Genomic DNA, 27,831 nt, shown 5'->3' with positions numbered 1-27,831 from the left:
CTCATAATCTATTCTAGGTCTCTGTGAAAATCCTTGTGCAACAAGCCGTGCTTTATATCTCACAACCTTGCCGTGTTCATTTCTTTTCCTCACAAAGACCCACTTATAGCCGACTGGTTTAACATCATATGGTGTCCGGACTATTGGTCCAAAGACATCACTCTTCTTTAAAGAGTTTAACTCCACGTTTATAGCTTCTTTCCATTTGATCCAATCCAAGGTTCATGATCCTCATTCAAATCCATAAGTTCAAGTGCTACCTTGTATGCAAATATATCATCAATGTCGACATTCTTTCTGTTCCATTGTATCCCAGAGACAAGACATAGTTTATTGAGATCTCCTTATTATTAGGACCTTCAGTACCTTGAATCTTGGCGTCCCAAGAATCAGTATTAGATACATAAGGGCCGGCCACATCTAAGCATTCATGATCGGCCGCGATCGCTATTAGGGTTTTGGGATCGGCCGCGGTTAAGTCCCGGGATTTAGGAACGGCCGCGGTCGTGTCTAGGGTTTCAACAACCTCGGTTTCATGCTCTGCAGCTTTCTTAGTTTTCCGAGGGTTCTTATCTTTGGAACCTATTGGTCTACCACGTTTCAAAAGTTGTCTAGACTCTGTAGCAACTTGATTGTGTCCCTCTTGAACATCAATTCTGATTGGTGCATTACCTTCTGTTTGATTATTTCCAAGAACCACCAACCGAGCCTTGTATCTCTCAATCGTACCATCAGCTCGAAATTTTATTTTAAATACCCATTTGCAGCCAAGTACTTTCTTTCCAGGAGGAAGTGCTTCAACTGTCCAAGTACCCTGATCCTCAAGTGAGTCAATCTCGTGTGTAGCCGCAAAATGCCACATTTCATCCAATATTGCTTCTGCGTAGCTCCGAGGTTCAACCGCAGACAGAATAATACCCAAAAATGCTTGATAGTTCTCTGAAAATTGCTCACTGGAGGGATAATTATCCAAAGGATATGGTGTAGTCGAGGGTTGTGGATCGTGTATCAGATTCGCAACATAATCGGCAAGTCGAGTAGGATGTTTCTTTGGTCTCATACCACGACCAAGAAGCTCTGGTTCAGGTAGAGAAATGACTTACGCTGGAGAAGAAACTGAAGGTTCTGGTGCATGATCAGTGATGACTGATGTGTCTTGCCTTGTATCTGTCGAGACTGATATTGTTTCTGCATCAACAACAGGCAACGGTATTGGCTGAGAAGAGGCATCAGGAGTAACAGCCGAATCAGATTCATTAACACCAGACGACGTAGAAGGGTCAAGATTAATCGGTGCAGGCGATGCGATTTCAGTAAGCATATGCTCTGGCTCAAACAAGTCAACAAGATGTATCTGCTCGAGCAGCTCCGCAGGTGTAACAGAGATAGGCAAAGATGAAAATCCAAATTCCATCTCAAGAAAAACAACATCTCGCGAGACTGTTACACGTCCAGTTTCGATGTTGTAGACACGCCAGCCCTTCTTAGCAAAAGGATACCCAATAAATATCGACTTGTTGCCGCGATTTTCAAATTTATCTCCACCATGCTTTTGGTTATGTACGTAACAGACGCAGCCAAACACTCGAAGATGATCCAAAGGTGGCGGTCTATTGTATAGCACCTCGAAAGGTGTTTTCCCTTGCAGCAATGGTGTTGGTGTACGATTGATGAGATAACCAGCTGTGAGTGCACAAAAACCCCAGAATTCCGTTGGGAGATTGGCCTGGAAACGAAGAGCACGTGCAGTGTTCAGAATGTGTCTATGTTTCCGTTCAACCCGACCATTTTGCTGAGGAGTTCCCACACAGCTCGTCTCGTGTATGATGCCATTCTCAGCGAAGAAACGTGAGAGACAAATAAATTCTGATCCATTATCACACCTGACCGTTTTCACTTGACTAGAAAATTGCCGTTCAACAAGAGCAATGAAGTTTTTGAGATGTTTTGGTGCTTCAGTTTTTGATGATAAAAGATATATCCACACTGCTCGTGAGTAGTCATCGAGAATGGTGAGAAAATATCGAGATCCGCAGATAGCAGTAGTTCTGTATGGACCCCAAAGATCGCAGTGGATCAATTCAAATGCAAAACTCGTCTTATTGATACTCAAAGGAAAAAAATCTCTTGTTTGTTTTGCACGAATACAAATCTCGCACTTCTTTGAGTCAAAAGTACTAAAATCAGAAAACTGAAACAACTTCAAAGCTTTAGAAGAGGGATGTCCAAGGCGAGTATGCCACACATCAGGCGAGAGTGAACTCGATCTCTGCATTGCTGCCGCCATTTCCATTCGTCTGAAAAAATACAGACCATTCTCCTGCTCACCCACACCAATCAGCATCCTCGAAATGCGGTCCTGGAGAATACAAAGTCTATCAGTAACCTGAGCAACACAACCTTTGTTCTGAGTCAACTGAGAAACAGAAATCAAATGACACTGCAATCCATCTACAAAGAATACTTGTTCCAGACTTAGCGCAGAGCCCAATCGGACACGCCCTTGCTTAGTCGAAGTAGTGAATCGGCCATCCGGAAGTTTTATAAGAACCGGAGCCATATCCCCAATATCAGCCAAGAAATCACAAGTTCCAGTCATATGATTTGTTGCACCTGAGTCAATAATCCAAGATTCAACAGAAGTTTTACCTGATCGAGACTCTGTAGATGGTGCTTTTCTTTCGTTTAGCATATGAACCAATGTTTTCCACTGGTCATCACTGAGCCCAGTAAGCCCCACTAGATCAGCAGAGGTGAGAGCCGAGGATGAGACATTGGTGGCTACTGCTACATGATTCGCTGCTGCAGACCCACGACCGGCTACAGTGGACCCACGACCAGCCGCTTGCGAAGTCGAGCCACGACCAGCACCATTGTTTCCACAAGAAGCTCCAGTTATGTTCTTTTGTTTCTCGACTTCGTACCATTATGGGTATCCTATTAATCTGAAACAATTCTCCGATGTATGCCCCTTTTTACCACAGTTGGAGCATGTTCTGTTTTCGTATGGTCCTCTGGTGTCAGCAGAAGAACGAGAAGGTCGAGGGTTTGTCTGAACTGCAAAGCTCGCCACATCTGTTCGCTCCTCATTCAGACGACCCACAAGCTTTGTTTCCTCATCTTGAATCAGCGTGTTATACGCTTCTTCAAGCGTAGATAGAGGTACTCGTGACAACAAAGACGATTTAACTCCTCCGTACAAGGTTTCATCAAGACCCATGAGGAACTGATGCAGTTTGTCTTCCTCACGCTCTTTTTTAACTTCTTCCATGGTCTTGGCTTTTTGGTAGTCAGCCAAGCTCCTCCACAGTTGAGAAAGCTTTCCGTAGTACGCTTCGATAGCGACTCCTTTTTGGCGACAATTTGCCAACTCTGTTTTGAGTCATTGAACTCTTTGCCCATTCTTAATCCCAAAGCGCTTCTGAATGCGTGTCCAGAGTTCATGAGAGTCGTCGATGTGAGCCATAGAAGCTGTGATGTTCTCATCAATCGTCAACTTCATCCAAGAGACTACAAGAGCATTGTTGGCAATCCAATCCTCATAGTCTTCTGATTCTTCAATCGGTTGCGGGATGGTTCCATCCACAAAACCAAACTTCTTTCTCGCCTTCAAAGCCAGTCGCAAGTTGGTGGACCACTCGTCATAGTTAGGTCCTCGCAACGACGGCTTGGAGATGAAAGTTCCTGGATTATCACCCGCAGTTAGGTCATAGGGTGAAATCGTTCGTCTACGAGTCGGCACTGTGGAAGTAGTGAGAGCCGAGCTTGTATCCATTTTCTCAAACCAGAAACGTCAAACAACACAACTCGCAGCGGATCGAGTAGTGCCAGAATCGATGAGCCAAATCTTGTAGTTTAGATTTGAGGCTCTGATACCATGTCAAGAAGATTTCAGTAGTTTAAGATGTTCTTCTTATTCCTTACGTAAGAGAGGCAACTGCCTTATATACAAGTGTGCCCTAAGCCCATTTACATTCACATATACAAGATATAATAGCCCAATACAGCCCCAATAAGATGTCGTTGCGTATCAAAGCTCTGGGCCTCCACGCTTCGCCTTCCCTATTTCACAGAGTTGTTCATCACCAGATCTTCAGCTCGCCCGCATCTATTTTTCATCTATAGAGGAAAAAGCAAATTATTATTCCTCTTGTCACCTCAGCCTCAAAACCCTTATCAAAACTCGTCTCCTGTAGCCGTCAAGCATCTTACCCATATCCCCTTTGGTGATTATCAGCATCACTGTAAAATTAGTGGTCCTGTCCACGGCTTGCTCTGTATCACAGATAAAGAGTGATAGAGGGACCAACAAGGCAGCTCTCAACCGTACATATAATATGTAACCCTAGCACGGGACAAGCTTTAACCTTACCCAAAGTGAAGAGGACATGTTGGGAGGGAAACCTTTTTGAAACGATGGGCTTTATGGGGTATGATCCCATTTATAAACAATTTAAGGCTCGTCCTTGCCTAGACTTGGGTTCTTGATACTGTTGTTAATAATTGTGGTGGTTGTGCCTTCGGTAGTTGTCGTAACTCGCAAGACTCATCATGTAGTTAATAGCTCGCAGCAGCTATTGTACGCCTAAAAATTTGTTTCTAAATACATTCCTGCATGAAGCTGGCAGTACGTATGTAGGCTCTGACTCTGAGCATTCCTCCTTTTCAGCATCTTCTAAGATCCACAACTTCAAACTTACAAACCAGACATTTATTAAATAATTACTCCTAATTTACCATGGTAGTCTATCTATAAAATTGTTAGAAACCAAGTACTTGATAACGTTTCTGTATTTGTATACAGAGATTTACATTATCAACCATAGAAATCCAGTCAGACGATCACCCAATCAGAGGATCATCCAATTACACATTGCTAGAGAGAGAAGAGTTTAAAGCTATATTGTCTCAACTGGACAAACAATATGTGACCCTAGCATGAGACAAGTTTTTACTTTTATACCAAACCATTACAAAATTAAGTGATTTCAATAAGATGGAAAAAGAAAGCATAATGAATTTCACAATTATTTTCCCTTTACTAAATTACAAAATTTCAAAATACAAATGTCCAACAAAAATCATATACGAGCCCTAAGTTTAGGCATGGGCTTTCTCGTAACCAGCATACACAAGATAAATTCTATACCGCCTTTTTACTCTTTTTTTCTGTGAAAGCCTGTAGAATTGGATATCAAACTGACTTGATTTTATTAAGCTATACAGCTGAGACTTTATACAACTCCAATGACGGTTCTAACATCCGTGTTTCCTTATAACTAATAGGAAACTATACATAACTTTAACAAGAGAATATAGGAAACTATACGATATAGAATATATCGTAATACTCCCCCTCACGTTGGAGCGTGCAGGTCACAAACGCCGAACTTGAACAATAAAGTATTGAACTGAACCCGTCCCAACGCCTTGGTCAGGATGTCTGCGACCTGCTCCTTGGTACGTATGTGATGGAGATTAATAAGACCAGCTTTTACAGCGTCTCGAACTGCATGACAATCATTTTCAATGTGCTTGGTACATTCATGGAAGACTGGATTTGTAGCAATGTAGATAGCTGCTTTACTATCACAGAAGAAACGAGTAGGAGCCTGTTTGACATCGAATCCATGCAACAGTTTACGTAACCATTTAACTTCTTTGAGAGCATCAGACATAGCTCGATATTCAGCTTCTGTGGAAGAATGGGATACTGTATCTTGCTTCTTTGTCTTCCAACAGACCGGAGAATCACCAAGTAAAAGAACAAAGGCACTGAGAGAACGACGGGTTTTGCAACAAGAAGACCAATCGGAGTCACAGTAAATGGTGAGGGACATATCTTTAGACGAGCTTAACATGATTCCTTGGCCAGGAGAATTCTTTAAAAAACGCACTACTCGTTGCGCAACTTCCCAATGAGCTTCTTTGGGCGTCTGCATATACTGAGAGAGAACATGAACCAAATAACTCAACTCGGGTCTGGTATGGAGAAGATACAATAACCTGCCGACAAGCCTCCTATACTTGCGCGGATCAGCCAAGACGGGACTCTCAACCTTGCCGAGTTGATGATTCTGTTCGAGAGGAGTAGCCGCCGGCTTGCAGCCAAGGTTTCCTGTGTCGGCAATAATGTCCAAAGTGTACTTACGCTGAGAGAGAAATATACCTTCTAGACCACGACTTACTTCGATACCAAGGAAGTATTTGAGTTTTCCCAGATCCTTCATAGAGAAACACTTACTCAAATATTCTTTGAACTTTTGTACCATACGACTATCATTACCATTGATAAGCAAATCATTAACATATATCAACACACACAGCTGTATTCCTTTGCGACTGTAGCAGAACAATGAGTAGTCATCATAGGACTGGATAAAACCAAACTTAAGCAGCGCATCAGAGAGCTTTTTAAACCAGCAACAGGGAGCTTGCTTGAGACCATATAATGATTTGCGAAGACGACAAACCTTATTGGGATGAGAATGACGAAATCCAGGCGGTAGTTTCATGTATACTTCTTCTTCAAGATCGCCATGAAGGAAAGCGTTGTTGACATCCATTTGAAAATCTTTCCATTGATTTGCTGCGACCAAACGAAGGAACATACGCACCGTCGTCATTTTAATAACAGGAGCAAATGTTTCATTATAGTCTTCCCCTTCGACCTGTTTGTTTCCCATAACTACAACTCGAGATTTATGTCTTCGGATCGTACCATCAGTATTATACTTGATTTTATAAACCCATTGACTTCCAAGTGCAACCTTGTCAGGCGGTAGATCGCATATGTCCCACGTATGTTTTTTTTCGAGAGCAACTACTTCGTCAACCATGGAATCATCCCATACATCGATCACAACAGCTTCCTTAAAGTGTTTGGGTTCAACTGCAGCTATAATTGCAGCTAGGAAAGCTTGTTGCTGTGGAGTAAAGTTAGAATCAGAAACATACTTTGTCAATGGATAAAGTGAATTACCTTGGACCGAAGACGAGGACTGAGACGCGGAGACCGAAGGAGCGTGATGGGTACTTGAGGTAGAACTCTTCACTGATGTATTATATGTGACATAGTCCCTGAGTTTAACAGACGGTATTTGCTGACGTTTACCCCGACCAAAATCTTCTTCAGGTGGCAGGGGACTACTATCATCGTCAGTTAGATCAGCTGCAGTTGTTATAACCTCTTCTTCGATGTCACCACTGTCCTGAACAACTTTTTCAGCCTGTAGAACTCCATCACCAGTACTACTAGAAATCGATGAATCAGCTGGAACATCAAGAGAATGATCGGCAGGTAAGAATCTCCCCCTGTCCGAAGAACCAGTCGGAGCCGCTACTATGTTGTAGCTCCAGTCATCATCAACAATGTCCACCAAAGTTGTTGTTGACACTGGTTCCTTGTGTGTTGCATATGGATGTCAAACACTTTGTAACCACATCTCGAGATATTATAAACTCGTTACGATCCATGTCAAACACTTTGTAACCCTTTTTCCCGAAAGGGTAGCCGACGAAGATACACAAACGACTCTTCTCACCAAACTTATCTTTGTCTCTTGCTTGGCGATGAGTGTAACAGGCAGACCCAAAGACCCGTAACTGCGTATAGTCTGGTTGAGAACCATGAAGGACCTCAAAGGGAGAGTGACCTTTATGAATCGCAGTTGGCGTCCTATTAATCAAGTAGGCTGCGGTCATGACGGCTTCACCCCAGAACGTTATAGGCAAACTCGCCTGAAATAGTTGTGCTGGGGCAACATTAAGTATGTGCCTATGCTTCCTCTCCACACGACCATTTTGCTGAGGAGTTCCAACGCACGAGGTCTGATGTATAATCCCTTTCTCGCGAAAATATGATAAGAGACACATAAACTCAGTTCCATTATCACTTCGCACCATCTTAACAACTTGACCAAATTGTTTTTCTGTGTAGGCGAGAAAGTTTTTCAGAATTGTCTTAACTTCTGACTTCTCAAGCATAAGGTACGTCCACACTGATCGAGAGAAATCATCAACAATAGTCAGAAAATATACAGCACCACAAGAAGAAGGAACACGGTATGGACCCCATACGTCGACATGAATTAATGAAAAACAATCAACTGATTTATTAATACTGTCTGGAAAAACTTCTCGAGTTTGCTTAGCTCTAAAACATACGTCACAGTGACGTGAGCTAGTAGAAGAAGAAGAGAACAAAGGTAAAGCCGAAAGCACATTAAAACTAGGATGTCCTAAACGCTGATGCCACAATGACTGATCTGGCCATTGTTCTTGTGTAAACTCTGGAAAGGCCGATGAGTTTGAGCTGGTAGCATGAGCCGTAGCCGTCTGTCCTCTGCCTCTGCCACCACGACCACTTCTGCCTCGTCCACGACCAGCTGCAGTACGATCGGATCGCTCATTCCACCATTCCGGAAATCCCACCAACTGCCAGCAATCCTTTTTCTCATGTCCACTTCGTCCGCAATGAGAGCAGTGACTCTGTCGATCTTTGTTTCAAAGAATTGACGTGTCGGACCTGGAACCACTCTGGTTTGGAGACGCCATCTCCGTTTGTCGAGCAACAAATCCTATCGCATCTTGTTGCTGCTCATGACCGCGAGAAGAATTCAGACGCTGCTCTTCTCGTATCACTTTGGAGTACACTTCTCCAAAGATCGGCAGAGGATCCATACCAATCAAGGATGTACACAGACCTCCAAAGCGAGAGTCATCAAGACCCATGATGAACTGGTGAACTTTGTCGTCCTCTCTTTCTTGCCTGATTTCATTAGCTGCACCGCAAGTACACATAGGCAGGGGACGATAGACTGCATATTCTTCCCACAAGGAACACAGTCTGCCATAATATTCAAGCACGCTTTGACCTTCTTGTGGACATGCCGCTTGCTGAGCTTTAAGTTGATGAATACTGACTTTGTTCCCAACTGAGAACCTCTGTTTCAACTCCGATCACAGCTGACTTGCATCGCTTACGAACGTCACTTCACGTTTGGCTCTATAGCCGCCCTAATCTAGCCAATGATCATGGAATTCACTGCAATCCAGTTGTCATGGTCGGGATCATCGGCAAGAGGTTTCTTCAAAGAGCCATTAATAAAACCCACTTTACGCTTTGCCTGAAGGGCGTTGAGCATCTCACTTGCCCACTGATTGTAATTCTCGCCGTTTAGCTTAACAGGTGTGATCATGGCTCCGGGGTTGTCGGAACCATAGAGAGCATACGGAGAGGTACTAAGGGGCCCCTCTGCAACAGGTTTATCAACCTTAGTAACCGAACTTAGGTCAAACATCGTCACTGACGATATTAGGTTAGTTCAAACTTTGAACAGATCGACTAAGAACAAGAACTTGTCCAAACTATGAACAAGAGGAACGATGGATATTTTGTATTTAGAATGATCTTAGCTCTGATACCATATAGAATTGGATATCAAACTGACTTGATTTTATTAAGCTATACAGCTGAGACTTTATACAACTCCAATGATGGTCTAACATCCATGTTTCCTTATAACTAATAGGAAACTATACATAACTTTAACAAAGAATATAGGAAACTATACGATATTGAATATATCGTAATAAAGCCCTTTTTACTTATATTCTTTAAAATCTTTCGAACCTTAGGAGCTCAGAGGAAAGCTAGGGTTCACTGCAGTCGTCTTAGCCATGAAATCTAAGCGCAATACGCGAGCTAAGATCTTGTTGGATGAAAGAGAAAACTCAGATACGAATACGATCCCTACTGAACTCATAATCGAAATACTCTCGAGGCAGTGAAGTCTATAGGGAGATGTCGTTGCGTATCAAAGCTCTGGGCCTCCACACTTCGCCTTCCGTATTTCACGGAGTTGTTTAACATCAGATCTTCAGCTCGCCCGCATCTATTGTTCGTCTACAGAGAAAAAGGCAAGTTCCTATTCCTCTCGTCACCTCAGCCTCAAAACTCGTCTCCTGTAGCCGTCAAGCATCTTTCCCGTATCTCCTTTGGTGGTTATCAGTATCACTGTGAAATTAGTGGTCCTGTCCACGGCCTGGTCTGTCTCACAGATAAAGAGTTTATAGAGAGATCAGAGATGTCAATAGTACATATAATATGTAATCCTAGCACGGGACAAACATTAACGTTACCCAAAGTGAAGAAAACGAGGATGGTTGAGGTGAGAACCATGCTTGAAACGATGAGTTTTTTGGGGTATGATCCCATTTATAAACGATTCAAGGTATTATCCTCGAGATATGACTTCGACCGTTGTATCACCGAGCATCAACTTCTGACTCTAGGAACTGAAAAAATTGAGTGGAGAATAATACAATGCTGCGTACCCCATTATTGTTGGCTTAAAGGAATATGCATCAATGGTGTTTTGTATTATAAAGCCAAAAATTATCGTACACGAACTTCTATAATAGTTTGCTTTCACGTTATGTCTGAGAAGTTCAGTTGTATTGAACTGGACACGACTTTCAAGAAAGCAGTATTTAACCAATCTATGATTAACTACAATGGCAAATTAGGTTCAGTTAAGATTAACAGGTTTAAACTTGGTGGAACTCACAGTATAGAGTTGATGGTCATAGGGGATTCTGAAAAGCTGGAATGGTCGAAGCATACATACATACTGCCTTCTGTGTTAAAAAATGTGGTTGGAAAAGACGTGTTACGCTTTGCTGGAGTTACTGATAGTAATGAAATCGTGTTTGGTCACCCCTCCTGCGTTATATATTACAACATCGAAAAAAACACTATCGTAAAAGTTAGAATCCAAGGGATGGAAGCGTTTCAGAGTACTAATCTGTCCACCTTTCTAGACCATAAGGAGGTCGACCCGAAGCTTATGGAAGCATTTTAATTAGGGCACTGATAAACTTGGCGTTTTGTAACATAGCTCGTTTGGATTTTAAAGTTCTCATCATAAAGATCATGGGACCTTAACTTAGTCTCTTACTCTTTCTATTGGTTTTGTATACTTGTCACCTTTTTGACTTACTAGACGACTGTTTTCTGGTTTGTGTGAATTTTTATGGATATATTATACACATTATGGAATTGGCTCCGTACACTCATCAAGAGAAATGGTTTGTGTGAATTTGTATGGATATTTTCTACACATTATGGAATTGGCTCCGTACACTCATCAAGAGAAATGGTTTGTTATCAGCTAATAGTTTGCTTTATAAACTCTTCTCTATCTAGCAATGTGTAATTAGGTGACCATCATATCTAATTAAGTTTATGGCTATATCCGTAAATTTCAGTTGTTTCTATAATTGATCATGTAAATTCGCTGCATATACAAGTACTGAAAAGGCCAAGTTTGTAGAAACTTTTGACAAGGCAACTAATACATCACAGTAACAGAGTTTATTACTTTATTTCATGTTTTACAGATGAATCATAGAAAAAGTCCAACATTATAGATAATCTGAACTGATATTTTTGTTGATCAATTACTTCAACGGATCAGAAGGCAAGAAACTAAACATGACCATATCTCTAACACTTCCTTTCATTATTATCAAATTCCTCATCACACCTTCTCTAGTAAAACCAACTTTTTCAAGAACCCTTTGAGATCCCATATTGTCCACGTCTACTAGTGCCTCAAGCCTCTCGATCTCCGGCATTTCCTTGAATATCTCCGCCGTCACTAGCCTCACCGCCTCCGTAGCGAACCCTTTTCCCCAATACTTTCTAGCTAGCACATAACCGATCTCTTTCCTGATGTCATCAACCGCCATGATCAAGATGTAGCCGATGGGACGGTCGTCCTCTAAACAGATGGCTCGGAGCCATGGGTGTGTCAAGACCGAATCAGTTATGTATGTGATGGCTTCTTCTCGGCTCGTGCAAGGCTCCCATGAGCAAAATTGTGCGACTTTAGCGTCTGTGGCCCAAACCATGTAGTGGTCAACGTCGGAGAGAGTCATTTGTCGGAGTGATATTCTTCTCGCCGGTGATGAAACAACCACCTTTGGTTGAGTCTCGTTTGAGTCCATCTCCATTTAAGATAATGATTGTTTGAGATATCACATTGTAACGTCAATGCGATATCTTTATATACACGCTGCGCTTAGCAAAAATCTCGAATATTGCTTCTTGCTTTCGAGTAAAATACAGTTAGTGGTAATATTATATTATATAGTCAGTTTTAATGAATGAAGCCATGACGGAAGATGAAGTGTCGTGTGACTCATGTTGTGAATGGCTGGTTGTTAATTTTGACCTTTGACTTTTGACACTTACTTGGTTGCCAAACAAAACATAGATGAGGATTCGGAACTTGCCGTGTTGCTTCCAAAAAAAAAAATCCAAGTGCTGCTGTGTCGTCGGTAGTAGTCAACGCAAGACTCAACATGTTGTGAAACTAAAATTTACCCAACGTTAACAAATTTTATTTTTATTCCATCTATGCTTGTTAAAAATACTTTTTCTTCTAATTTTATTTTTATTCCATCTATGCTTGTTAAAATACTTTTTTCTTCTAAAATTTTAAAACTATCTTGTTTAACAGATTTTCTTTCATCTAATCGTTGCTAGAATTTTTTTTTTTCTCATACCATCTCAGTACACTATAGTTATTGTATTTTCTTTTTTTTTTCCTTTACGCTACTTTTAACTTTTAACAATCAATATTAACTTGCATTCTTATAAGATGCTGAATCTTTGTTTTTAGTTTATGAAGTGGTAGACAGAAACGAACGTACTCTAATTTGTACATAATTTTGGTGTAAAATAGCAAATAAGTTACAACAACATAAGAAGAAAAATAGAGCAGCATAGCAAATTATCTCCTATATATTAAAAGAGAAGCATTATAACATTTTCTGTAGCCACGTGTAATCACCACAATCATTCTTAGAATCCTTAGAAAAATATGTTGGTTCATCAAAATATATAATAAGCTTTTTATTAATCTCATATATATTAAAAGAGAAGCATTATAACATTTTCTATAGCCACGTGTCATCACCACAATCATTCTTAGAATCCTTAGAGAAATATGTTGGTGCATCAAAATATATAATAAGCTTTTTATTAAACTAATCATAAATTGATTATTAATGTTATTCATTGTTTCCTTAAACAAAAATAACGGAATTACCAAATCTGGCTAAAGTATATATGAAAATTAATGATTTTGAATAATAAAGATTTGATAGAAATTAGTCTATTTTCTATCATTTTTTAAATTTTAACATATTAAAATAAATTAAACAACCACATTAATATAGTAAGAATTTAGATTTTTCTGTATATGTTATATTTTGAAATTTTAAAAAAGAATATAAATGACTAAAGTTGTCGAAAATCTCACATTGAATTTTTCATGGTTTAAATTTTTTGTTATAAAAAGATATAAATGATTACAAAATTATATAATAAGAAGTCTCATTTAATAAATATTAATATTTTTAAAATAAATTATGTACAATATAAAAATACATATGTATTTTTATTTCGAAAGTTGCTTTGATTTTTCGTTTGATAAAAAAATTGAACAAATATTGACAATTTAATATTTAGTTTTAAAACTTTTCATAATGTTTTTAAAATTATAAATGACTAAAACTATTAAACATCCCACAAAAAAAAAATTGTTATCGGTGATTCAAAATTTTTGTTACAGAAAATACAAATGATCAAAAAACAATATGAGTATAAAATATTATTTAACAGATAACAATATTAAAAATGTACTATATATATATATCTATGTTAATATCATTAAAACTTAATTTTATATCATATAAAATAGAAAAAGTGTTTGTTTGAATTAATAAAATTTATTTATGTGTTTGCACCAATTTAATCATATACGTAATATTTACTGAGTTTTTAATTATCAATATATATGTATTATTTAATAATATGTAAAAGAACATGTAATACGTAAAACTAATTTATATAATATTTATTCCGCGCAAAACGCGGCTCTTAACCTAGTACAATGTTATTTCATAACACAGCAAAATACAAATTCGATGGTCTATACTCTCTTTTTGGCATCTTCGATGGACTATATTCTATAAACATATTTATCAAACAAACATGTTTTCTTTTCTGGAAAAAAAAATCAAATAAATGTTCGATGCAAAACTAATGTGACAGTGAAGTTCTTTAGGGAAATATTCTCTCGGCTTCTTATTAATTCTCACAGATTCCTAAGCTAATATTTTCTCTGTTTCAGTTTAATTGTCTTTGTAAAGTAAAATTTTAGTTCAAAATAAGTATCGTTTTATAATTTCAATGCAGATTTTATTGATTTTATATTTCAATCTATCTTTGTATTTATTAAAATGTGGATAAGTGTATTGATAATGATATTTTTATTTAATAAATATACAAAATTAAATATTTTTTAATATGTGTGTCTAAGTCTAAATCAACTGCAATTTGAATAAAATGGATGGAGTATGATATCATCAGTTGGTCTAGACAGATTCTTAGGGTGTGATAAAAAGTGATTAAAAAAAAAAGACAAATTCGTAGGGTGTGATAAAAAAGTGATAAAAAAAGACAGATTCCTAGGGTAATCGGTAACAAATAAAAAGAAGCACTAGAACAAAGAAAAAAGAAGCAGAAGTTTCATTGTTGCTCGAGCTGTCGAGTACGCACTCAACAATAAAGGCCATGGATCTATGATTGATGGTTGCCTCTCGTGGGATCCCCATAATGTGATGGCAAAGCATGTAACATGTTTGGTCATTTTCCTAATCAGACGATTCATTGTTTTGTATAGTTAGTGTAAGTTTTTTTAATGGAAAATTAATCAACAATTTAGTCAAAAAAAAAAAGAAAGATTACTCAACAAACAGAGGTTGTTTTAAAGAGATTTTTTTTTGAGAAAAAATAGATGAAAATAAGAATATAAAATAAATATGTATTGTGTACGTACCTACTTATGCAATAGTTTGTTCTTTTTGGAAATTATGTCTATTGACTTTGTATTTATTAGATTAATTAACTGAAACATTGTATTTTAAGATTTTTATATGATAATATTTTTATATTCTTCTTCAAAAGATTGATAAAACAGAACATACTTCCAATAAAAAAACAAATAATATAGTAATTTTTAATGGTTTTATATGAATGTTAGCCATTTATAGATATTTACACAAAGCACACAACATCAATCATGAAATACATTGTAATTTAATTTTATCTTTAAATTTGAAATAAAATATGTATTATGAATGTAAACAAAATTTCATATTGGAATTTAGATATATAATGTGTAATATGTAATATGATGTCCAATTCTGATCAATACGAAATCTTTTATAAAAAGTCAAAAACAAAATCTATATGAACTTTAATTGTCGGATTTAAAGTGGATATTATCGTATTAATTGGTTTAGTAAAAGTTGGACATGGACTCGAAAGACTCCAACAATAGAATACAAAATCAAGAAAAAATGTCATAAGAATTTGTTATATTTTGTTGAAAATTTCTCAACAAAAATTTCTTTTTTTCTCTCTTTTTTAATTATTATCGTTTTCTATTTATTTATCTATTTATTTGATGTTAAGATATTTTATACTGCCTACAATAATGTCTTTAACACAAATAAATTGTTGTTAACTAAAAAAAAAATTATTTACTGAGTTTTTAATTATCAATATATATGTATTATTTAATAATATGTAAAAGAACATGTAATACGTAAAACTAATTTATATAATATTTTGTGCGGGTCTTAACCTAGTACAATGTTATTTCATAACACAGCAAAATACAAATTTGATGGTCTATACTCTCTTTTTTTGGCATCTTCGATGGTCTATATTCTATAAACATATTTATCAAACAAACATGTTTTCTTTTTTGGAAAAAAAATCAAATAAATGTTCGATGCAAAACTAATGTGACAGTGAAGTTCTTTAGGGAAATATTCTCTCGGCTTCTTATTAATTCTCACAGATTCCTAAGCTAATATTCCCTCCGTTTCAGTTTAATTATTTTCTAGAGTAAAATTTTAGTTTCAAAATAAGTGTCGTTTTATAATTTCAATGCAGATTTTATTGATTTTATATTTCAATCTATCTTTGTATTTATTAAAATGTGGGTATGTGTATTGATAATGATGTTTTTATTTAATAAATATATAAAATTAAATATTTTTTTAATATGTGTGTCTAAGTCTAAAACTACGAAAATTAGAATAAAATGGATGGAGTATGATATCATCAGTTGTTCTAGACAGATTCCTAGGGTGTGAAAAAAAGTGATTAAAAAAAAGACAAATTCGTAGGGTGTGATAAAAAAGTGATAAAAAAAGACAGATTCCTAGGGTAATCGGTAACAAATAAAAAGAAGCACTAGAACAAAGAAAAAAGAAGCAGAAGTTTCATTGTTGCTCGAGCTGTCGAGTACGCACTCAACAATAAAGGCCATGAATCTATGATTGATGGTTGCCTCTCGTGGGATGCCCATAATGTGATGGCAAAGCATGTAACATGTTTGGTCATTTTCCTAATCAGACGATTCATTGTTTTGTATAGTTAGTGTAAGTTTTTTTAATGGAAAATTAATCAACAATTTAGTCATTTTTTACGATTTTTATATGATAAATATTTTTATATTCTTCTTCAAAAGATTGATAAAACAGAACATACTTCCAATAAAAAACAAATAATATAGTAATTTTTAATGGTTTTATATGAATGTTAGCCATTTATAGATATTTACACAAAGCACACAACATCAATCATGAAATACATTGTAATTTAATTTTATCTTTAAATTTGAAATAAAATATGTATTATGAATGTAAACAAAATTTCATATTGGAATTTAGATATATAATGTGTAATATGTAATATGATGTCCAATTCTGATCAATAGGAAATCTTTTATAAAAATTCAAAAACAAAATCTATATAAACTTTAATTGTTGGATTTAAAGTGGATACTATCGTATTAATTGGTTTAGTAAAAGTTGGACATGGACTTGTAAGACTCCAACAATAGAATACAAAATCAAGAAAAAATGTCATAAGAATTTGTTATATTTTGTTGAAAATTTCTCAACAAAAATTTATTTTTTTTCTCTCTTTTTTAATTATTATCGTTTTCTATGTATTTATCTATTTATTTGATGTTAAGATATTTTATACTGCCTACAATAATGTCTTTAACACAAATAAATTGTTGTTAACTGAAAAAAAAAAATCAGAAAATATTAAGGAATAAAATGGAGGAAAAAAAAAAGAATTATCCAGAGGGCAAGGAGACTCGATAATAGCTAAAGACACGGAGGAGTGTTCATTAAAAAAGCCTTAAATTTAACAAAAGTTAACTTTTAATGGCGTCTCGCAATCTTTTCTCCATCCCAACAATCTCACCCTCTCAAATCACACTCTCCCCATTCACCTTCCTCCCTAGACGCCTCGCCATCACCGCCCGATCCCACCGCCGGAAGATTCCTCCGGATAGGAGAGACATGTCCTCCACAGTTTCGATCCCGGAGCTTCCTCGCAGAAGGGATTCAGAAGAAAGTCTCCTTCTTGATTCCAGAATTAGTAAGTTCCATCAACTGGGTTCATCGAAATGTTCACACTTTCTTATGATTAATGAACTGGGTTCATCGAAAGATAGTGAATTGGTTCGAAAAGATTCAAACTTGTGATTAGTCTCTCTGTCTCTAAATGTGTTGTGGTGTATAGGTGTAGCTGAAGGAGATAGTGTGAATACAGATGTTGAAGGAGTCAGAGATGGTTCTGTTAGAGGACAGGCTCGTAAAGGAAGAAACTTTAGTAGCAGAAAAAAAGTTCTGGGTGTTGAGTTATCGCCAGACAATTTTGCTGTAGCAATGGTGTATTTTGTTCAAGGTGTTCTAGGACTCGCTAGGCTCGCTGTTAGTTTCTATCTGAAAGACGACTTGCATCTTGACCCTGCTGAGGTATATGTCCTTGTTGAAATGCTTTCACGAACAATTGTCTTTTTATAGGCTGACAATAATGTAACATCTCTTTGACTTAGACAGCTGTGATAACGGGACTTTCTTCGTTGCCATGGCTTGTTAAGCCTCTCTACGGTTTTATCAGGTATATGCCTCCTTCATCACCTCTCTACTTGTGACCAGTAGTAAAGTTCTAAGTTACTTGTTTTGTTTTGCAGTGACTCTGTGCCACTATTTGGCTACCGGAGGAGATCATATCTAGTTCTCTCAGGACTACTTGGTGCATTTTCTTGGAGCTTGATGGCTGGTTTTGTTGACAGTAAATATAGTGCTGCTTCTTGTATACTTCTTGGTTCCCTCTCTGTCGCCTTTTCTGATGTTGTAAGCTTTCTAACCCATTAGATTGTTTAGTTGATAGACAATTCATCATATTGAATTGTTTGAGTTATTACAGGTAGTAGACTCAATGGTTGTTGAACGTGCTCGTGGCGAGTCACAAAGCGTGTCGGGATCTCTGCAGTCCTTATGCTGGGGATCCTCAGCCTTTGGTGGAATCGTGAGTTCCTACTTTAGCGGCTCTCTCGTGGAGTCGTATGGTGTGAGGTACAGTCCCTTGAAAAGAAGCTTTCCCTTTTTTTCTCTGCCACGTGTCGTAGATAACTAACTTGGTGGCATTCGAAAAGCTGTTACACCTCAGGTTTGTATTCGGGGTGACAGCTTTACTACCTTTGATAACTTCAGCAGTTGCCGTTCTCGTCAACGAACAACGTGTGGTCAGACCAATGCCAGGGTCAGGGCAGAAAGAGAACATAGCCTTGGCCAATCCCGGCTTTCTTCAGACCTCAAAGCAGAACATGATTCAGCTGTGGAGTGCCATTAAGCAACCTAATGTTTTCCTCCCAACCTTGTTTATCTTCTTATGGCAAGCCACGCCACACTCTGATTCCGCAATGTTTTACTTCACGTATGTTTCTCTCTTCCCACTGAGATGATAGTAGTTACTTAAGTTGCTAGCTAATGCTAAACATTGTGACCTCAGAACGAACAAGCTTGGCTTTACTCCGGAGTTTCTAGGAAGAGTTAAACTTGTGACCTCAATTGCTTCGTTGCTTGGAGTAGGACTGTACAATGGCTTCCTCAAAACCGTTCCTTTGAGAAAAATCTTCCTCGTCACAACCGTTTTCGGAACAGGTCTTGGGATGACTCAGGTTAGTCTCTTTAGATGAAGAACCGTTTCTTCTATATTAGTCACTAATCTTATGTCTTTGCAGGTTCTCCTCGTGACTGGTTTTAACAGGCAGCTGGGGATAAGCGACGAGTGGTTTGCAATAGGAGACTCTCTGATCCTAACAGTTCTTGCACAGGCCTCTTTCATGCCGGTTCTCGTGTTAGCGGCGAGGTTGTGTCCGGAAGGAATGGAAGCAACGCTCTTTGCTACGCTCATGTCAATCTCCAATGGAGGCAGTGTTCTTGGGGGACTTATGGGGGCAGGGCTGACTCAAGTGTTCGGCATCACAAGAGACAGTTTTGATAACCTGTCGACGCTTATTATCTTGTGCAATCTTAGCTCGTTGCTCCCTCTGCCTCTGCTTGGTCTTTTGCCAAAAGATTCTCCAGACAATGTTGGTAATAAGGATGATCCAGACATTGACATAGAGATGAAATCTAATTAAGGAAGATGATGTATACCTTTGGTTATGTGTATTCAGTTACAACGGTTGTCATGTAACCAAAATGTTGTTCATTTACAAAGAAGAAGAAAAAACTACTTTAATATAATAGTAATCTCAACAAATTAAGTTTATAACATAATTCTGGATTTGATTCAACATACTTGATTCAGTCTTCCTCGCCAGTACCATAGTTGTGACATGACAACGCAAGTTCCATACTTGTTGTCACGGTTGTTACTTCTTCCTCCAGCCAATTAAGATACTCTAATATGTAAGTAATGATCAAAACAATATTTAATAAAATTACAATTTAATTACATGTTAGTTCTATACTATGTTGGTGTTTTAATAAAAACTATATATATAAATACAAATATTTATCTATTTATTTATGATTATTACATCTTTATATAGTATACATATAATTCGATATCTAATTAAGATAATACAATACATATTGTGAAAATCAGAAACATTAAGGAAAAAAATAGATAGTTATTAAGGCCTTGCATAGAAAACAAATTTGAACCAATTAAATTGTTCCCTCCAGTATTTAGCTGCAAAAACTTAGGCTAACCATTAAGATTAACGTAATGGTTTTTTTAAAGTCAATGGTTAGACAAATTGTGATGGTACGAATGCTTATGGTTGGTTGAATTTTATCTATTAAAGATTTTAACTTTTATAAAAATATATATATTTAGACATATTCAATTCAACGTGAACATATAATATATAAAGTTATTATAATTTGTTAAATTTTGGAAATAAGTATTATTAATTTAGATGCTACTATATATTAACATTAAAATATACATTAATGTACTATTTATTTATTATTTATATCTTAACAACACTAAAAATATAGATTTCGTATAGAAAATTTCCTTTTATATTACTATGCTTTTTTTTTTCTTACCTTGTAGGTTCCTTCAAGTATTTAAACTATAAATAATAAAATTTGAAAAATGTAAAGCTAAATAAAATACGTAAAACCATGATATGTTGGTTTTAATTTTTTGTATGGTGATCAGTGTAATAATATGTCTAAATGAGACCTTATTTTATGGATCTTGGAAGTCAAGTACTGCAGTAAGACATCAATTAAAACTTCTATTGAACCGCTCTCAAAAAAAAAATTTCTATTCAGCCGTTACTGTCAACTTTTAGTAAAGGGGTAGCCGACGGTATCTACCGTCGAATCAGAAGAATTATGACGATTACCACTTTCTGATTTCTATTTTAGTACTTTTCGAAGGGGACCATTAGCTACTCATTTGGAACAATCCTCGTTTATTCATTGAGACATTGTCTATATTGCCAACATTCATCATCGAGGATGTTCATTATGCGTTACTCAAAAATTGGTACTTCTACTCATTGCACCCAAGTATATGTTTGATTTTGTTGGCTAAAGATTGAGCGGCGAGCGCTGTATTCATTCCCAACGATTAAGGCAACTAGGCTGCCGTTATGTTGCAACTGTGTCATTACGATGTTCTTGGTTAAACGATTTGGATTTACGGTCTATCATGGCTTGGTTCTTGATCATCTGACTGACGATTCAACCATGTGTCAAAATCAGAGTTTACTGAAACGCATAATTTTTCCCCTTGGGAGCAGATAAGAAAACCTTCTGATGAGTGAAAAGGTTGAGTATTAGTAAATATGAGCTAGATAACATCAAAATGTTATTGCCCCAAACATATCTCAAGACATATCCACTAAACAAGTATTGAATAACAAAAAAAAACAAAGAAAACAAGAGGAAATAGCATCTGAAATCTTGACTTTGCTGATTTTAGTTAGATTCAATATGCTTCTTGACGATGTTGAGTGCAGTTGTCTCCTCACCGTAATCCTGTAAGAGTAAACACACAGCAGCACGAATAAATACCCAGACACAAGTCAAACACATTATACGATCAAGATAAGAGTTAAAAAAAAAAAAAAGACTCTTTACCTTGACCACAAGGCACGAGCATCCAACAACCTTCCTTGCATTACCCTCTGAATCAATCTTGCAAAGCTGCAAGCAACCACATTCAAGATTATTAATATGAAAAGTCTCATTTACATCTAGAGTTTGACGAAACTAAAGACTACTTACACCAGCCCATTCACCGAGGGTTTTGGCACTTGGAACAGTAAGCAAGTTGATGTTGTGATCAGCGCATAGAGCTTTGACAAGCTTGACGTAATCGGGCTGGTTGCAGTCTTCAGCCAAGACACAGAGCTGAGCAACACGCTTCTCGATAAGCTTGGCGCTTTCATGGAGACCACGAGTCACACCACCGTGAGCACGGGCTTTCCTTAGAGTCAGCTCCAATGCAGTCAACAGATCCATATCCTCTGGAATTGCAGCTGGCTCAGCAGTTGGAGGAACAACAGCAGGAGCAGCTTCTTCCCTGAAGTAAAAGAGAAGAGACAGTAAGACTAGACCACACGCATAGGCTTGCGGAAAGTAACCGAATCGAACCAAAAATTTTGGTTTTTGGATCAAGTTTGGTTAAGAGTTCTATTCAATCAGGCAGATTTTTTAACAAAAAACAAATCGTTATCGGTTAGTTCTGCTTTTACATTATTAATTAAAAAAATTATAATCAAATCATACTGATTTATTCCAAACCGAAATCATATCCAAACTTTGAACCAAACTAACCCAATTTAAACCAAATTTAAACTAGAATCGAACTGAAAATTGAAAAGTTTGGATCCAATTCAGTAGAATTTTAGATAAACGAACTAACCTATTGTCGAACCGGATCAAGTCTTTTCGGTTTAATTTGGCAAGCTTTAGTGTGAATCGAATTAACCCAAAACCAAATTATCCAAACCGAGCTCGTACGCTTACATAATACATTACAAGTTACAACTACTGATTCTTCCTAGGTGAAACCTAAATGAACAAAACAGAATATGGTGTAATAAACCAACTAAAAATGAACTATAAAACCTAAATTTCAGTATCAGTTACCGATTCACGAGACCTTTAACGAAATGTGGTAACATCCAACATAGCTATATCCAAAGAGAAGCTTACCCAGACATGGTGACTTTACGAAGAAAAGCAAAAGTCCTTTTGAATCTGCAAACAAAACCAAAGCAGATTCGGATTCTTCAATAAGCAAAGTCGTCGGAGGAATAAGAATGCTCGACGATAACATACACAGATAACAGATTCAATTCGTACAAAAGAGTGAGTGACTAACCTTAAGAGAGTTAGAGAGACTACGACCACGACGAGGATTGAGTAATAAGTTTATAGACTAGGGTTTACAATGATTTTACAGTTTTGGGCCTTTTAAATGGGCTTTAAGTGTACATAAATAAAGATCTATGACTGTTGTTGAGAGGCATCGAAAGATGAGAGAGAATTGTTAGGCAAATCAGAGGGAGTGTCTCTGCATTTGAAGGTAAGTTCAAAGAGGTTGTTCTCTGGATTTGAGGGCTCAAGGTCTTGACTGAGATCTTGAGATTGTATCGGTTCCGTTAAGCAATAATATTGTACGTGTGGTTGCTTATCACTCCACCATTTAGATCATATGCCAAGTCAAGACACAGACAAAAATTTCATACGCTAACAAAATCAATGGTAACAAACATGTCATGAAAATACAAATTTCCATTCTCAGTTCCACAAAAGAAAATATAACACAGTCGTACATAACAACATATTATTCCTTACACATGAATACAACCACTCTAAAGACAATCCACAAATATACTTTCCACACCAACCAAATTAACAACACTCTGCGCGGACAAGCAGAACAAAGACGGATATAATAACATTCATACAAAACATAAACATTTCAGTGATCATTCTCAACAGAAAACCCAAACAAGACACCAGAATACTTCTCCACAGAACCATTGAAGAAAGAATCCTGCAGAATCATGAATATACGCGACGTTAACAAGCTATCCGATCCCGCCTGGTGAGAAATCCCCAGACGCTCAACTCCAAGCAGCTCCGCCAACTTGTTCAGACCACCACTGAGACCAATACAGAACTTCATCAAGTGCTTAATGTCACAAAACCTCGGGAAATAAAGCCTAATCAACTCATCGAATCCCTTCGGCTTCTCCGGTAGATCCTGGATAATCAATACCTTGAGCAAGTAAGCCAAATCGTACACCCCGTGAAACGTAACCCACTGAACATTCTCGTTCAGCACGACCCCAGAGGTCAACAGAAGCTCGGCGAAGCGTTTCGAGTGGACCCCCTTTTCGTAGTTCTTCTTGAAATCGATCCCTGAATTACGGAGGAGCTTGATGGATTCTTGGTTGGAAATGGAGCAGACGGGATCGAAATCGCAGAAATTGAACTGCCAGATGCAGTACTTGTCGGAACCGCAAGTCGGGAGGTTTCCACTCTCGTTGGAGAACGTGAGACCGAGCTGAATCATCTTCATCAAGTTGACGTTAGTTCTCAACGTTTTGTAATGATACTCGGTGATGGTTTTGATATTTTCGAAAGGTCTAAAGACGATTCCGGGGAACTCGGTGTCCATCGAGACGTAAGGGAAGTCGTCGACGACTTCGCGAATCAGAGCCATTTCTGCTTCGAGATTGTCGCTCCACACCTCGCGGATTTGAATCGAATCGCCTTGCAGAAACATCGTCATGATGATGAATGGTAACGGATCTAGAGTAAGATCTGGTCCTGTTTCGATTTAAACAAGAAAACATGAATCAGTCGAGTTTCAACCAAATAGATACCATATACAGATTATGAGAGGAGGATAAGTCGGCTGCTACGAACCTTGAAATTAAGAAACTCGACGATCACATAGATATAAAATATCAGTTCCTACACAAAAAGAGTGAGGAGGGGGGACTAACCTTTGAAAGAGAGAGAGGCTGTGAAGACGAGGAGGTTGTTTTGTACAAGGAATGCGACAATTGAGTAACGAGTTTTTACTTTATATATATAGTAGGGTTTATAATGATTTTACTGTTTAGGCCTTTTCAATGGGCTTTACCTGGTCAATTAGTTCGGTTTAGTAATCGTCTCGCGTTCTTCACTGCTCATCGTTCCTCAAATTACCCAGTTCAAGTAGCCGTTGGCATTCAGGTGGTAAATAAAAATTAATTTATCACTCATAAAACTAAAAAAATAACAATAAAATGTTAAATCAAGCATGAAAACACATTATTTGTAAATAATACGTATTGTCCTATAGAGAGTAGACTTTTATTTCAATGAACAAATTATAAAATACTTATTTATAACTAATTGTGTACTTAAATCATTTATTAAAATTTTAATATTTATTATTATATATCATATTACCACAAATATTGAATTTAATAAGTAAAATACTTATATATATTTCAAAATATTTATATTGACTATTAATTTCAGATTTTTCGGGTTACTCGTTCGGATTCAGTTAATAACACTTCCGGTTCGGATATTTTTTGTACCACCCTACAAGATCCGTTCAAGTATTTTTTACATTTCGGGTCGGATAACGGGTCAGATTTTTTGGTTCGGGTTCGGTTCAGATTTTGGATTCCGGATGTTATGCCCAGGCCTACCTCAAATGATAATAAGTTTATCAAACACTGCACAATACACCATGATATCATATGACATGCCAGAGCATTATAAAGCATTGATTGGTACATCATTAATATAAGCATTACGATCTTTATTATTCAAGCAACCGTTATTATAAAATTATTTAGAACTAGATTACTTTCCGGATAATATTATTCAAATACACTTGAAGTAAATAAGTTTTGTATATATTTGAATTTAGAATAATTTTAAAAAATTAAATTTATTGATAAAAAAAATCGACAGAGAGATTTTGATTGGTTAATAATAAAAGAATAACATGAAATTTTATAAATTTCATTATATTAATCATCTTAACACATGTGTAAGATTACAAAACTAAAAATTATAAAGAGAAACTACCATATGATTTTTTGTTTTTGTTTTTGAAACTGACTACTATATATGAGTTGTAATATATATCTAATATTTAAGTTTGAAAATATTCTATTATAATACTTGAAAACATAATATAAATTTATTTAGAAATTTTAACCAAGATTAATTATTAAGTTTAGTTATGTACACAATTATTAATCAATAATATTTTCAAGACATTCTGAAATATAATATAAGAGATCCCACTAAACATTCTCAAGACATTGGCATATTTATTTGCCTTTATATTAAACATAATATTATGTTAATAAAATTAGGATTCTAATCAAAAATATCAATAAATTCAAATAATTTGAAGAAACTTCAGGACGTAGATGATTTTGTTTGTCTTACAACTACAAACTCATATTCTGATGAAGATGAAAATTATGTAAACTATAAAAAAATATAATATTATTTCACTATAATAAACTGTAAATTAGTTATTTAAAATAAGGTAATACATATTAAAGCAGTAAGCCACATATTCTATAAAATATTATTTTAAAGATTGTCTAAAGCAGAATATTTAATATCATATAATACATAATTTTGTTTGAAGATATATTCTTAAAATTATATTATAACACTGATTTCCACTTATTTAATTATTTTTACAATACATGTTATACGTGTTATCTTTATTAAGACCTTAAATATTTTTCATTATTACAGTTACGTCCAACTCATTATATATATATATATATATGTACATATTCCTTTTGAAAAAGACTAAAGAACGATAATAAAATTATGAACACATATATAATATATACTATTTACATATGATAGAGTTCCAACTAATTAAAATCTCTTACAAATTAATTAATGTATATTACGTATCTAAAGATCGGACTGAATAGAATATTTAGAATTCTATCATAATCATTATCTCAAATTATTAAATAAAGTTTCAAATAATAGTATAAATTTAAATTGATTAGTATAAGTTTTAATTGATGACTCATTATTCAAAATTATTAAGAATATGACAAATAAGCAAAATTACCTAAAATTATGAAAAACATGATAAATCAGCAAAATCAATTTCCAGATAATAGTATCATTTTAAAGATGCAAATGTTTTGATATGTTTTTTACCAATGTTCTTATATAAAGTTTTTGGTAAATCATGTACATTTATAATATATAATTAAATTATTTTATAGAACCAAGATTTGGTTCCTTCTCTCACACCTCATCCAACACGCTCACGACTTGCAGATGGACAAGATCTACAATCTAGGGAGGCAAGTAGGCAACATATCAGCATTCGATCCGTCAGAACAGAGCTTTCCGGTTGTCCATCAAGCCACCGGATGTAATCGGGTTTGCTACGTTCATTTTCAACGGAGAGTTTTTGGAAAAATATTAAAGGCAGTACCTCAACCTTCCGGATATCGAGCTTGGACATGAAAACGTCAACGGCTGTAGGATTCCTCAGCCACTGATGATATAAATTTACATTTATGTTATAATTCAAAAGATTACTTTAGTCTAGTTGTTTAAGTGTCATGTTTAACTTGTCTCGTTGTTTAGGTAAAAAAAGTGTCATGTCTATAATATTTCCGTCAGAATTAAAATAGTTTTACACACATTTTAAAAAGTTCAGATAGTTTATTTAAATTATAATCAAGTGAAGTTAAATACTATTTAGCATGTATCATTTATTTGGATTGTATATGGCATGGGTTGTGTAACAGGCAGTTTTCCCTTCTCGGATCAGTCTTTTTCTTTCTATCTTGCTGCGGGAAGTTTAATCATATAGAAGATCTAAGCACGAGCAATTTAAATTCCAGCCCGCTTATGTCAAAAATCCAACTATAATGTTTATTGGACAATTTTTTAAATAGTTTTTTTTTAATTTTTGTCACAAAAATAATCTTCAAAAAATAAAAGGGAAAATTGCCAAATATGACTCACAACTTGATTTCAAACACAAAGGTTAACCCAAACTTGAATCAAATGCAAAAGTAACATAAAAGGCTATTGAAATTACAACCAACCCCTTGTGAACAAACAAAAAAACCGATTTTTTTTTACTTTTCTAACCCCCGTAAGTCGTCTGGACTAGTTTTACTTAGAAATAATTTAAAAATTTTGTAAAAAATATTTTGATAAGTGGAAAATTGAAATCATGTAATTAACATATGTTTTAAGAGATATAAATTAATATATAACAAAAATTAATTGTTTTCAACATAGATGAGTGAAAGTAGTGAGTCATGATATTCTTTGGTTTAGGTTTTGCCAACATATGTTGTAGTATTGTATGTGTTCTTAGGGTTA

At 36.0% G+C, this 27,831-nt stretch overlaps 5 protein-coding genes across 6 annotated transcripts; 2 read left to right on the top strand and 3 right to left on the bottom strand.

The window, feature by feature from the left end:
- Nucleotides 1-9,681: 9,681 nt before the first annotated feature.
- On the top strand, nt 9,682-10,865 carry LOC106338093 (putative F-box protein At2g19630). Its single transcript, XM_013777150.1, is given in 2 exon segments — nt 9,682-9,784; nt 9,787-10,865. Coding segments are annotated over 2 exon segments (1,182 nt in total).
- Nucleotides 10,866-11,355: 490 nt separating this feature from the next.
- LOC106340950 (uncharacterized N-acetyltransferase p20) lies at nt 11,356-12,085 on the bottom strand. The gene has a single exon (XM_013779771.1). The coding sequence runs from the start codon at nt 12,016-12,018 to the stop codon at nt 11,464-11,466; it is 555 nt and encodes a 184-aa protein (XP_013635225.1). The 5' UTR covers nt 12,019-12,085; the 3' UTR covers nt 11,356-11,463.
- Nucleotides 12,086-17,283: 5,198 nt separating this feature from the next.
- On the top strand, nt 17,284-19,701 carry LOC106336742 (folate-biopterin transporter 1, chloroplastic). Its single transcript, XM_013775671.1, has 8 exons — nt 17,284-17,542; nt 17,687-17,922; nt 18,003-18,067; nt 18,141-18,303; nt 18,377-18,525; nt 18,620-18,886; nt 18,962-19,130; nt 19,194-19,701. The coding sequence occupies exons 1-8, from the start codon at nt 17,326-17,328 to the stop codon at nt 19,593-19,595; spliced, it is 1,668 nt and encodes a 555-aa protein (XP_013631125.1). The 5' UTR covers nt 17,284-17,325; the 3' UTR covers nt 19,596-19,701.
- Nucleotides 19,702-21,235: 1,534 nt separating this feature from the next.
- LOC106339913 (40S ribosomal protein S12-1) lies at nt 21,236-22,864 on the bottom strand. The gene is made up of 5 exons (XM_013778783.1): nt 22,808-22,864; nt 22,639-22,683; nt 21,706-22,003; nt 21,559-21,624; nt 21,236-21,456 (listed from the first exon to the last, which is right to left on the bottom strand). The coding sequence occupies exons 2-5, from the start codon at nt 22,644-22,646 to the stop codon at nt 21,397-21,399; spliced, it is 432 nt and encodes a 143-aa protein (XP_013634237.1). The 5' UTR covers nt 22,647-22,683; nt 22,808-22,864; the 3' UTR covers nt 21,236-21,396.
- Nucleotides 22,865-23,236: 372 nt separating this feature from the next.
- LOC106337190 (probable CCR4-associated factor 1 homolog 7) lies at nt 23,237-24,501 on the bottom strand. Of its 2 annotated transcripts, none has more exons than XM_013776253.1 (2): nt 24,364-24,501; nt 23,237-24,264 (listed from the first exon to the last, which is right to left on the bottom strand). In XM_013776253.1, the coding sequence occupies exon 2, from the start codon at nt 24,224-24,226 to the stop codon at nt 23,411-23,413; it is 816 nt and encodes a 271-aa protein (XP_013631707.1). In that variant the 5' UTR covers nt 24,227-24,264; nt 24,364-24,501; the 3' UTR covers nt 23,237-23,410. The 2 variants fall into 2 exon arrangements, with proteins under 2 accessions (XP_013631707.1, XP_013631706.1); XM_013776252.1 differs by having other exon boundaries at nt 24,444-24,495.
- Between the last annotated feature and the right edge of the window lie 3,330 nt (nt 24,502-27,831).

This window comes from Brassica oleracea, chromosome C4, assembly GCF_000695525.1.
Source record: "Brassica oleracea var. oleracea cultivar TO1000 chromosome C4, BOL, whole genome shotgun sequence".
In the NCBI taxonomy this organism is placed as follows: Eukaryota; Viridiplantae; Streptophyta; class Magnoliopsida; order Brassicales; family Brassicaceae; genus Brassica; species Brassica oleracea.
The sequence above is the reverse complement of the archived record's forward strand: the minus strand, read 5'-3'. Positions and strand labels throughout refer to the sequence as shown.